Here is a 13,161-nt window from a genome sequence, read left to right as displayed (position 1 = left end):
TCAAATGACTAATCGCTAAGTCATAGTAAATGATAGTTAAATTGTAGTCAAAGTTTCTACAATAAATCTGAAGATAATATCCACAAAGACATTTCCATGTAGTGTAACTATTTGATTGGTTTTCTCTCTGTTATACACATGATCTCTATGTACAGTTTTCATGTTCTCTCCATGTGTACTTTGGTTTCCACCCATTGTTTGAATATTAACCTTTTTGTCAGTTACATGGTGTAGTGGTTGCCACACCTACCCTACATGTAGAAGGTCCTGGGTTCAACACCCATAGGAACCACATACCTCAGATGGTGCCTCCCAGGTGGCAGCCTTTCACTATTGTGGAATGAACAAGAGACTCTCAGGCTGGTGGAATCAGCTGTGGTTAAAATGGATGGATGGATGGGAGTACCCTTTGGGAATTCTTTTTTTTTTTTTAGATATAATGTAATGGTAGAGAATAATCTAAATCTCAATGTAATGTAGTAATAAGTAAATCAAAGCAATACAAGAAGAAAATGAAAAAGAAAAAAATCCCATGATAACATTGACAATATTAATAAAAACTGCTTGGATTCGTGGTAAAATAATACAAACTTTAACTGTCAGTGTTAGCAGTGTGGTGGAGGCAGTGGTGTGGTGAGGAGGAATAGAGGCCGGTGTGGCTGTGGGTGTGGCCGGTGAACACTCTCGGTCTGGCGGCTTGTCTCCAGTCAGTCAGTCGGTGTGGAGGAGAGCGGACGCAGAGGAGCGACGCACCGCACTGGGACCCTGGATCTGTACCCACGCTCACGTACATACTCCACACGTTAGAAGCCGACCTACAGGCAGGAGCGCAGCGCAGCAGCATGCTGCTGTGACGGCAGAGGGCCAACCCGGACCTGCGCCCCAATCAATTCCCACCAAAATCCACCAAATTCACCTGTGTTAGTCACCGCAGCTGCGAGCTGTTCGCCGGACATGGAGACTGGAGTCTGGCTGCTAATGGCTGCTCACTTCATCCTCATCTGCCAACAAGGTAAGAGGAGCTGTCAATCTTTATTTTAACATCCTTATATGTTAAGAGTTTTGTTTTAATTCAAAATGTTTATCTCTGCATTCACTGCACATGCCTTGCTGTGATTGCGCAGGTGAGTGGGACTAAGGGAGAGTTACGAGTTTTTTTTGTTGTTGTTTGTTTTTAAAATATGAATTGATTTTTGTCATAATTTTATCTGCGGTGCGCGGGGCGACGCACTGGTGGATTTTAACGAAAGTTTACGCTGAAAAAAAAAAACATAGAATAAACGTTTATTCGCCTTAATATTCAATAATAAAAATCACCTTTAGTCGGTCCGTGTGCGTGTGTTTGTTTACGTGTGTGAAGCCGCAGATTAAAACGTAAAGAGCGGCCGAACGTCACCTATCAGTTCCAAAGTGGAGCTGTCAAGCATGAAGAGAGAAGTTTGGACACGGTCTGTCTCCCAGGCTTATTAGGAGTGTCAGATGCTCCCGATCTGGCAACCACAACAACCACAACAGCGGGAATAATGTGCCTCAAAAACACCGTCAATGTCAGTGGAAAATTAAAGAATGACGCCACAACAGCCTGTCTTAATGAGGCGCTTTAACAGTTTGATCAAATGATTTACTAAATTGACTAAAACCCAGTTTCTAATCAGATGAGTTTCTGACCCTCCTGTGATTTTTGGTTGTAGATATTTTTCTTTCTACTGTCGCCAAAGAGCCTTGTTTTAGGTGTTAAGTGTAGCAGTCGTGGCTGTTGTGACAACCCACCCTGTATGAAACCAAGAGATGTTGGTTTGTAAATTAAATTATTCAAAAAGCTCTTTCGTAGGTTTTATCAAGAGTTTGTAACATTCAAAGTATTTTATCTTTTTTTCTTAACTATTTGAGATGAATAGTATTAATGTGGACAATCTGTAGTGATTTAGCAAAAGATTTGTTCATGTCTAGTGTTGACATAATACCAGATCTCAGTCCAACTATTCACTCTGATCAGATTTTTAAAAAAATTAAAATTTAAACCAAACACTCCTGAAAAAATAAACACACGAGTAGGCTACCTGAACTATTATGAAGTTAAAACAGAATAAAATAATAATTTATAAAAATTATGAAGTTAAAACAGAATAAAATAAAAGAGTAGATTACCTTAGTAATCACTTTTGGCTTCGCAATAATTTGTATCAGTTCACTTACAATATGGTCAAAACAGGAGGCTCATTGTTATAATGTGTAGAGACTGAATATAAACCAGGGTCCTGTGAGAATCTCTTGCACAAAGCTGTGTGGAGATGCATTGCCAGGTGCAGTAACCGTATTTGCCAGTAGGGGCTAGTGTGTCTGAAATATTTTTATATTTACATTTGAGACGTGTATGTTTTACATACATTGTAATTGTTAAGTTACAATCAAATTGTATTTGCTTTTTTTAATAAGTAGCCATTGGGCATTAAAACAGCAGACGATGGATGTTGAAAGGTTGGGTTTGGAAATGTTACATGGTTTTAATATTAGTTGGTTTTGACCAAACTGTACAGGTTCCGTTTTCGTAAATCGAGGTTTTCAAACGTGGTGCAGAGATGTGCAGATATGGGATTAATTTTTGCATTTGTTTGTAGAATTTACCGTTCTTATTTAATTTCACCTGAACACACCGAGTCCATCACCTCAATCAAACTTTAATGTCTGTGGTTTTGGTGTGAGGATTTGTCACCAAAGATCTGACAAAAAGAAAGGTTCTCACACATTCATTCTTCCCAGCAGTGCGGTACAGTTACAGCATGCCAGAGAGGGCGCTGATCTGCTCGGCTGAATCTTTGTCTTTTGGGGGGAAGGCACGGAAACAAAGATTAGGGGGTGAATCTAATCTTTGCTAGTTTTAGTTGAAGAGCTGACGGCTTTGTGGCCAGGCCAGAGAGCCTGGATGATTGTTGGACTGTTTGGAACCTGTAGAAAGCCTTCAGGCCCTTCGTTTTCTCCATCTTTTTTTTTTTTTTTTGCCAAAGCTTTTGATGAAATGTCATGGCTCCTGATAAATGCCAGCCATCCCAGGAGGCAGAGATGGCGAAGGAAGTAAAAGACACACGAGGAGCAAACTCGGCACCATCTGTCCAACCCAGAAAAAAATATTTGTGAATGGGCAGTGCCAGCCGTGCCCTGTGCTCTGTCTGGGCTAATGGAGTCTCTGTCCCTCTTGTTGTCTAACAGGGAGATTGTGGGCAGATGGCCGTCTCGGTCTCAGTCAGGGAGGCTGTCAGTCAGACACATGCAGTGACAACCGTTGAACTAAACCATTACTGAATCCTATGTAGACGTTGGATAAAGATAGAATAAAAGGTATTACCTGAAATGTAGTTTTTGTTCAGGGTTAAAGGTTGAATTCCATGAATCCAAACCCTCTGGAGACTTTTTGACGTAGTTACCACAGGCTCAAGCAAATGTCGCTCTAACCTTGATTTTTTTTTTTTTTTGTACTTTATATTTGATTAGAAAACAGTTCCACCATTATGTTGTTCTTCTAGTTGTAGCAAGCTAGCTTATCAACAAATATGACATGATTATTTTGGTACACAGCTACAGCAGACATGGAAAAATCCTCAAATGACAAAATGTCCAAACACAATGTTTGTGTGTGTTTGGAGGGACAACATGACTTATCAACTTATTAAATGTGCCACTGGTCACTGTTGTTGTAGATGGGGTCAAAGGACTTTTTGATTGGGTGCCGCTTCAAAATGGAAATTTGTCTTGAACGTCTGCTTCCATTTTTATAAGGACAAACAGGTCGTGGAGAGATTTTATTTTTTGTAACCTGAATATCTAAAACATGTTTTAACAAATCTTTTGAACAATACGTTTCTCACAGGAATATTACCTTGCCTTTCTTGTGTCTCTTCTTGTGTTTACTCTTGTTGGTTGTTCTAGGCTCCATGTTGATAATCATTACAATTAGAACCAAAGGCAGAATGGCATTTTGACTACTTACTGGTGTTATTAGGTTGTTTGATTATCATTTCCTTGGGAAAGAAGAGTATAATTAAAATGGTTTTATCTTTTTACATGTACACTGTATTTTTGCCATTTCCCTGACATGTTTTTTTTTAACTATGTTGTTAAAAGTTTTGTTTTCCCACGAGTCAAAGCTGCATTAGGTTAAGATTGAAATGTTGTCAAAGCTGCATTAGGTTAAGATTGAAGGCATGGGACTCTGACTGGTATGTGCTGGGGTTGGTCCTGCTTTAGTCCACAGCTGTCCTGGCTTTACACCTTCATCTCTATGGTCTGCTGCTTGTTCCTTGCTTCAAACAGTTGTTTCCTCCTTGTAACAAATTAATATTGTCTGACCCTAAGATAAGGGGGTTAGGTTCGGCAAAGAGAACAACTGGTGGCCCCAAACAACAACTGATAATTGTCTTAACCTGGTGACATTAGTTTGGTTCTTTTATATTCCAGTGCAGAGCTGTTCAGGGTCTCTTTGACCAACTCTAGTCTCACATTTTTCTCCACTACAACTACTGTTATTACATAGAACCTTCTGTATTAATAATAGGGATTTGATTCTTCTGTGCTGACTTTGTGTTCTTAGTTCCGTTCATGGTGAAATTGTAGCTTTATATCCTTGATATTCATATCTATCAATTTTAACACAAACTGTTTGACTCATTGGAACTATGTTTATTGTAGTGTTCCTATCTAAAACAAGTCTATTGTACACACAGTAATCTTATAATGGTTTCTTAATTAGTGACTGACTGTAATATGAACTGGTAGTTAATGCTGTTTCCGGTCAAAGAGGTTCTCTTCTTGGTCATGTGTGCGATTTCTCCAGCAACTCTGTATAGTGGATGACGTTAATTAGGGACTCACAATTGACCGAGAGGCAAGTTTTGATCCACTTAAATTCTAAAGTCAACGAAGACGTCACACCTTTTGACCCCAAAGAAAGGTCATGTGACCGGCAAAATCTGTTTCAGTTTCAGATGCAATACCATTACTAACATTATAAATCTGCCCAATCAGAGGCTGACATTGCCCACATGACTTTGTGAGTCTTTATTGTTTTTCTGCAGCGATGCATAGTTGTGGTTTATTGTGTTTGTTACATAACTGGGCGAGTTGTGGTTTATTATGTTTGTTACATAATTGGGCGTGGTTAAAATGTCACAAAGGATTGACATGAGAAAACAGTGGAAATAACCTTTAGACTGACTGTGCTCTACCTAAGGTTATTCTTACGTACCAGCTGTTTGCCAACTATGTTTGTGGACTGCCTTTGTGAACAGGTTATGTTGTAAAGTCACGTCTCTATACTTGTTATCATTCCTTCTCGTCAAAACCACCTTTGAATTCATCATTATTTGTCTACATAAAATTTTAGAAAATAGGACATAGTCTTGGGTAAAGAACAGTTTTTGAGTTTAAGATAAATCTGTATCAGAAAATAGGATTAAAAATGAAATTGTTTGTACGTTCATACTAATTTAATGTTCACTTTTAAGAAGACAGACACTGAGTCCGTCACCTGGGACGACCTCTCCCTCGCTCAGTTTATTCTTCACCTTTATGCCATTTTGTCGTTCTGATTCCCACAGTCCACTCTCTGTTTCTGCTTTTTTTTTATATTACACCTCAATCTCTGTCCAAATCAGCCTCAACTGGGCAGACGTCCCTTGCTGTCCCACTGGTAGTCTGAATGAAAGCAAGAAAAAAGCAGTTTTCCAGTCATGGCAGCAGGGGTATTTGATGACCAGATTAGTGCGTATTAGGCTCAGCAGCATTCAATCAGCCGTACACAGGGGCCACTGGTTTGAATCCCTCAGAGTCTCCCCTCTTTTCTCTCTTTGCTGGCCCTCTGCTGAATGCAGACTGGGGTTACGCGGGGAAACAACCGGCCGGGTCCTTGGTGAAGGTCAGCTGAGGAGGCCCGGCCATCCTGCGCCGCCTCCTCGGGGCCCGGCCCAGTGAATTATGCTGTCAGAGAGGGGAGATTTGTTTTATAACAGTAGGAAAGTGGGGCAACTACAGAAAGAAGGGAGGTGAAAGAGGGTATATTGAGAGGGGGGAGGGGGTACAGGGCAAGAGAGAAGAAAAGGGTGCAGGGTGGAGTTTGTGTGGGACAGGGTGGGGGCTGTCATTTAGGCGTGACGCATGATGGCACTGCGATTTGTCTCAGCGATGGCAGTAACGTGAAGAAGAGAACGCTGTCAAACTGTGAAGCTGGAGCTGAAGTGTGGGAGCGCATTGTGTTGGGTGGAGCAGTGCACGCACACATATGCAGGGAGACACACACACACACACACACACACACACACTGTCTCTTTCTTTCTTGCTCCAACACCTCCAGGCTAGAGGCCTCTCAGAGCGATGGAGTGCAGGTTAAGCAGCGCTGCTGCTTTCATTAGTCTTGGTTAAGATCCCCAGCCCCCCCCGACCCCCTCCCACCCCCCCGCTTCCATACCCTCACTCTCACTGTCTATCTCTTATCTCTGTTGTCAGGCTTCCATCTGGCTGACACACTGTTAAAAAAAAAAACGTAGAGAAAAACACACACACACACCTGTCAAGTCATTAGTTTGTGAGACAAGAGAGACGGATGATGGGTAACGAACGTGGAGCTGGACTATAACGTGTGTTCATATGTGATGCCAAATTAAGATCATTTATATTATTATATTATCTTCATATACATGATACTGGCAGAGGGTGACAGGTGTAGAGATATGGAGCTGGGAGGGAACACGTTCTAGAATCATTAGCTGCAGCACGTCACAGTAACTGGTAACATCTGGACTGCCTGATGACCCCCGCACTCCCTCCTACAGAATATTCTGCTATCTGTTCTGCCACAATGGTTGTAAAACATCAAAGTAAAAAAAAGAGAAATGTTGTTCATGTCAGAGGTTGTGCTTTACAATTCACTGCATTTGAAATGACCTCAAAGTCTTAACAGACTTTTTTTTCCTCCCCATGTGAAAGAATACACACGCGATTTCCCTTTAACTCTAGTGGAATGGACAGGACATCTTATCAAGAACAGTGTTTTGTCAAATTAAGTAAATATTAGGAGTTTACACACATGTAGCCAAGATGCTAACTAGCATTTTAAGTGCAAGGGAAAACACGAAATTTCTCCATGGCTGGTTTTAAAATGGTAATTTTGCCTGAAAATGTAGGGATTTGGAAAACTCCAGGGTACATGTTTGATAAATATTTGGCAAATTTCAATCCTTATGTATTTCTTTTAAATTACAACTTAATTTTGACCTTTCTTGTTATGTAATTGAAACAATGCGTGTTCTCCCTCGAATTAAGCACAGATTAATATTTTAAACTTTTCTTTTTTAATCTTTAAATCCATTGACATTTCTTCAGTTCTCTTCTTTCAGTCCTTCTTCTTCTCCTGCTCTTAATTTCTCACCCCTCCCTCACCCCCCTCCTTTCACTGTGTATGTATGTGCACCACTGCACATCTTCTGTTCCCTGTCGGCCCAACGTTCCTCTCTTTTCCAGAACCTCATGCCTTCATCTTTCTACTGTCCAATTCCCCTCCCATTCCCTGCTTAATGTTTTTTAAATCCTCCTCCTCCTCCTCATTTGTCTCCTCTTTCGTTTCTGGATGGGTGAAGATTGAGGGGTGCCCAGGGTGGTTTCCTTTATTTCTTCTAAATTTTTTTGTCAAAGCCAACAATCTTGTCTCTGCTGGTGTCCACCTGGCACTCTGCCACCACCTTAACACACCATTCCTCTTCCTTCTCCTCCTCCTCCTCCTCAGTGCCTACCGACACTCTGGAGTTTGTAATGGATGATGTGCAGATCCGGGTGGCCCACAGCGCCTGTGAAAAAGGAGCCACTCAAACTAGGGCCCGTTGCAGTGGAGAACAAGTGGTGCCCCTGTAGAGTTGCTGGTGGAGCGCCATTTGATTTGTCCTCTAGTTTTCTGCTTCCTTTGTCCCGCGGTCCTAAACTGCCCATGGGTGTGTGGTCGTCTTTCGATCGCAGATTTTGGATGGCCCTCATCTTTCAAACACCTGAATGTGAAAGCATTGCTGAGAAAGGCCAGCGATGAAAGGCCGACCTAGGCGGGTCAAAGGTCCCCACATGAAAATACCGCTTCGCTCTCTTTCTTCGCCGTACACTGGTGTGAGGGCAGTCAAGCAGGTGAACGTGGAAGCGCCTTAGGCAGATGTTAGCCTGCACAAAAAGGATTCAATGGGCCTCAACAAGGCCTTTCAAGCATTTACAGAACATTTACATTTTGTGCATTAGGCTGATCCTCTTATCCAGATCAGCGTCCATTGAGGGCAGCCAGAAAATGAGCTTAAATTCCCAGATCGCTGACATTACAAGCTAACAGTAGCAGGGGGTCGAACAGTACAACATGTCCCGACTCCACAGACCCTGGAGAAGGAAAAGTGGGAAACAAGGGCAAAAATAAAATCAATAATAAGTTAGTTGCTCCAAATATATATATATATATATCTGAACAACACATAAACAGGTTCTCAGTTTTTTAGAATAAAAGTTATTTTAAATAAGAGTTCTGAGATTTGGACTGTAGTATGATGTTAATCACTGAAACGTGTTAAAACAGGTCTGTCAGGCGTCTCCAACCGCCTCAACAAGGTTCATTATTATAATCACTGTGTTATGTTTTATTTGATGTGGTTTGATTTTAAACTGAAGCCTGAGACTCTAAAGTTAAAGTTGAGAGAAGCGTGAAAAAAAATGTAATTTTATTAATTACCAACGACACACATCTCTTGGGATTCTAGAAAGCAGATGGAGGTTGAAGGGAATTGCAGGTTCTAGAGGGATTTGTTTGGGGAAATGACAAATATTATAAATTATAGTAATAAAAACGCCATTGGATTATTATGAATGTTTTGGACTAAGCGTTTGTTGTTTAAGAGATGATCATCAGTAACTCAATTTATATCGAAAGTCTTCTGTCAGTGAATTTAATATAGATTTGAAAAGAGCAGGTTCTAAAGTCACAAAGGTTAATAAGGAAACATTGGCATCGGTTTACTCTACAAACAACTGTGTCAAGGTTGAGGAAGGACAGTGCTTAAAAATCCATAATTTCCTCTGTGCGGCCCCACCCGGAGCTCCCTGCTGCTAATTCCAATTAGGTCATCCCTCAAAATAGTCATGCATCCCGAAGGCACTGTCACAAAGAGTCTGCCTGTTAATGAGGCAGCCACTGATTGGGCTGGTGGTGTTCTTTGGCTAGCACTGAAGCTCAGCTGTGAACTGGTGCAGGTGAAAAATGCTGTTAGTGGCTCTAGTGGCTGTGGACCTGCAGAGAAGACAGGTGTCTGGACAGAGCAGTCGCTCTCCGCACGTGGACATGCTTTAAGACACTTTGAGTGCACCAGATGTCTGATCTTCTCTGGAAGGTCAACTCAGTGCTGAGGCTGAAGAGAGAGAGAGGGCGAGAGAGGGAGGAAAACAACCTGCTGCCATCCACCTTAGACTGAGATAATGAAGGTGAATTTGTGGAGTGAGTGGTTCATACATGTAAGGAGGTTTAATAATTTAAGGGCTTACAGTCTGAAGGTCACAGGTGGCTGAGAGCCAATCAGAGCTGTCCTAGGGTGAGGGAGGACTACGAACACCCATGCCAGTCACCAGTCAATCACAGGACCACATGCTGTATAGAGACCACCCTTTCACAGACACGTTGACAACCACGGTTCATTAACAGCAGGGGTGGGCCAACGTTTTGGCCGACGACGCACGATGAGGATGATTCGGTTTTGATTGGATATAGAATGCGAGACGAAATAAAGAAGAAAAAAAATAGAAATTTAAATTTGAAAAAATGTGATGTCTGCCTCCATGTGGTGGCATCAACAGAAATTACAGTCGGTTTGTTAAAATGGATGAAACAGAAGGACTGACATCAGTATTTACCTTACCTTGTACCAGAGTTTGGCAGGTCGGGTTAGGAAGCCCAGCTTCCCAGGAGGCCATAGTTTGATTTAAAGGGAACAATTAACCTTTTCCTGCATGGTCTTAGACTGTGGGGTCCTGGGTAAAAAAGTCAATAAAATTGTCTGCCAGTTTTTTCTTTTGCAGTTAGTATAAAGAAAAGTCAATAAGCTACATCGCTCTATGACCATTTTTAATATTAAATTTGACTATAATGTAAACGTAACCATTCAACGCTTATTGTATCTGTAATAAGAATCGCCCCGTATACATTAACACACACACACACACACACATTTCCTCTCTAATTGTGCTTCTGGTGGGATACGATGCTGGCACTGTGCTGGGTCCATTCAGCTCCAGTGTTTAATGAAGTTGTTTTTCTGTGAGGGCAGCTTTTCTCCGGCCTCTGACAAGCTGTTTCGTCACCGTGTCTACGATCAGATTAGAAACACTCCTGCTGGAACCAAAACCACTCCGGTTGGAACAGATGCTCTATACATAAAAACAAACCAGTATATGCTGATCTGTTTACTGCACAAGCACAACCTCGTTTCCGTTAGACACAAAAGTACATTAGAGCACAGTGACCTGGTGTGCCTTCAACCTTTTTTTTTTACTTTTAACTTTACTCCCTCAGCTGCAGGCGAGATAAATAATGACAAGAAAATAGAAAAGTTTCACTGTTTGCTGAACCAAATTGGAGTTCTGTATAGACTTGGTTAAGTCCTGCTCAGATTCTCCTCTAATCTTGGTCTTCTTGAGGATGTCTGGAATGTATGAGAGATTCCAAAAGCTTCTGTGGAGAGAATTGGAAAAAAATAGAAGCTAAAGTAGTAGCTGTTCCTCCAACCTGAACACAACAACTGCTTAAACTTACGACTGGCTCAAACACCAACAGCAGCATTCTTGCAGTTAGCTTGATTTTCCCACTTACAAATGTCAAATCCCACATGAAAAATGGATTCAGTCCATCTGAGAAAATGTTGGCTAAAGATGATGACCCTGATCCACAGGGCTGTCTGTGTTGCTTGCACACCTGGTATAGGTATTTGGGGATTTAACTTTAAAAGCTGTGCTGTGATGAAAAGTTGTTCTTTTTTTATCTGACCCAGGATCAGGTCATTGTGGTGGAACAGGAACTACAGCAGTGTCCTGTTGGTGTGGATCATATATTTATTTCATGTAGATGTAGATCAAACTCTGGTCATTTATCCCCAGCAGGAGGTTAGTTTTCAAACTTCTTCAAACACTGGACTATTTTGTGTAGAAATCACCTCCACGTCTCTCTTGGCCGGTGCAGCACAGCTTTGTTGTCTGATTGATGCCACTATCGCACAAATGTTCGGCTCTTAGACGTGTTTTTGTTTAAAGGTAATTTTCTAGGATGTATTTCATCATTATTTATGTTCTGCCTCGCCGCAGACGCAAAGCTGCAGCGGTTTTAAGTTACCGTGAGGCTCTGAGGTTGTTGTGACGAAGCTGAAACTTTTCTAGTGTCACTTTAAATCTTCCTTTTCATGTAAACACCTGCTGTAGGTACGAGCTGTTTGTTTAGGTGTGTGAGGCCACTGCATTCCTACTGTAACTCCACTGCCGACATCAAATCAAGTGTGAGGTGTGTTTGCCTCACAGTACGTACCTAGGTGCTCATAAAGGGAAAGAAAACAGGGGAAGACACAGCTCTTTGAGGTTGTTATAGACAGAGTAGGACAAACAAATAGGACAGACAAATACAAACGTTGTACTTCCTGAAGAGGAGATGAACACAGACAAATACAAACGTTGTACTTCCTTGAGAAACTGGAGGTTAGTTTTTTTCTTGCTTCCATTTTCCTTGGTTCCCTTGTGTGCTGTTTCTTCCAGCTTTTATTCCTGGGATTCATGGTTAAAATAAAAGCTTCCTCTCTGCAGCTCTGCCTCTTTCATGTCCAAGTCCATCCTTTTAGGGCCGATGGCCTCCGTCTGAAGAGAACCCGCTGCTTTTGTTCCTTGCCATTTATAGTAAAAAGGGAGAGATGAGAGTGTCCGATCGATGAGGAAAACATCAACCCCCAGGTCTGTGTTCATCTGATTAGCTCGCATTTCCACAGTTGGTTCTTCTGCTCATCTCCAGTCCACAGCAGTCCAAAGAGTTTTTATTTTACAAATGCCTGCAGCGTCTTGACAAGTCCTTTTGATTTCATGTTGGTGGTCTTAGGAGGATGATTTTTTTTTTATTCCTTTGTGGTGTATAAAATCTAGCAGAAGTGATGAGATGAATCGCTATCTGTCTTCTAACCTTCACTCAGTTCAAACTGAAAGACAGCAGTAGTTTTGCTGCATCAGGATCCCAACTGTTTTCAAGGTCATGAAAGACACCTTGAGCGTTGTTTCTAAAAGAAGCAACAGAATTATTTCACTTGTTTCAAGCCCAGTTCTACTGATTCAATCTGTGTCGATGGTTAATTAGGTGAAGCTACAGTTGATTGGGCAGCTGGGGTTAACAAATGTACACGTGATTTTAACATACATGTTGTTCAGTGTTTCTGCTGGGATTTTTTTTCTCTTACTGTCTTGAGGTTTTTTTGGTGCATTTGGACAACATGTCAATACTTTTTGCATTGAAAGGCAAATATTTGTCATTTTACTACTTTGGCCATGTTGTGTTATTAAAGTATTAAATCACAGAACCAACTGTGATGCCTCGTTCAGCAGTGGTGGTCAGTTCAACATCCCCAATGTTCTACTTTTATATTTGACCCTGTTTTATTTTTTGTTTGTTTTTATTTACTAAAGTTTTAGTTTTCCTTAACAAATCTTTGCAAACCCAGAGCTAAGAAGCTACGAGCACAGTGGTCAAATGCCAAACACTAAGAGCCAACTCTTCTTGTAGAGCCTCTGTTCCCTCTGTGCATTTACAAATACCAGCTTTGTAGAGAAAAAAAATGAGTCAAGCATAATGGATTATCTATCAAGAGGACGATTCATGTCCCTGTGAGCTGATTACCATAGAAATGAAAAATTACACCAGCGGTTGCCTGGATAGGAGGAAGGAAATGACCTCACCGAAAAGTGTAGTTAAAGGGCTGCAAATGCCAGGCTGCACTGGTATGGTGCCATCGGGAATAAAAGCTCGGCCCGTCCACCTGCCGTATCCCCTTCAAATCCCCACACACTGCTCTCCCCCTGGGTCAGGATGTAGAGAGAGAGAGGGATTTGGGGGTGTTGTCACACATTTTGGCAATG

At 41.5% G+C, this 13,161-nt stretch overlaps 1 protein-coding gene across 1 annotated transcript in view; it reads left to right on the top strand.

The window, feature by feature from the left end:
- Window positions 1–462: 462 nt before the first annotated feature.
- ptprz1a (protein tyrosine phosphatase receptor type Z1a) overlaps window positions 463–13,161 on the top strand; it is a 45,071-nt gene continuing 32,372 nt past the window's right edge. Inside the window, exon 1 of the mRNA XM_025056226.1 lies at window positions 463–1,012. Coding sequence (XP_024911994.1) covers window positions 955–1,012 — 58 coding nt within the window. The 5' untranslated portion in view covers window positions 463–954. The remainder of the gene's footprint in view (window positions 1,013–13,161) is intronic.

Source organism: Cynoglossus semilaevis, chromosome 6 (assembly GCF_000523025.1).
Source record: "Cynoglossus semilaevis isolate Cse_v1.0 chromosome 6, Cse_v1.0, whole genome shotgun sequence".
NCBI lineage: Eukaryota > Metazoa > Chordata > Actinopteri > Pleuronectiformes > Cynoglossidae > Cynoglossus > Cynoglossus semilaevis.
Note: the sequence above shows the minus strand (reverse complement) of the source record. Positions and strands in the feature narration are given on the sequence as shown.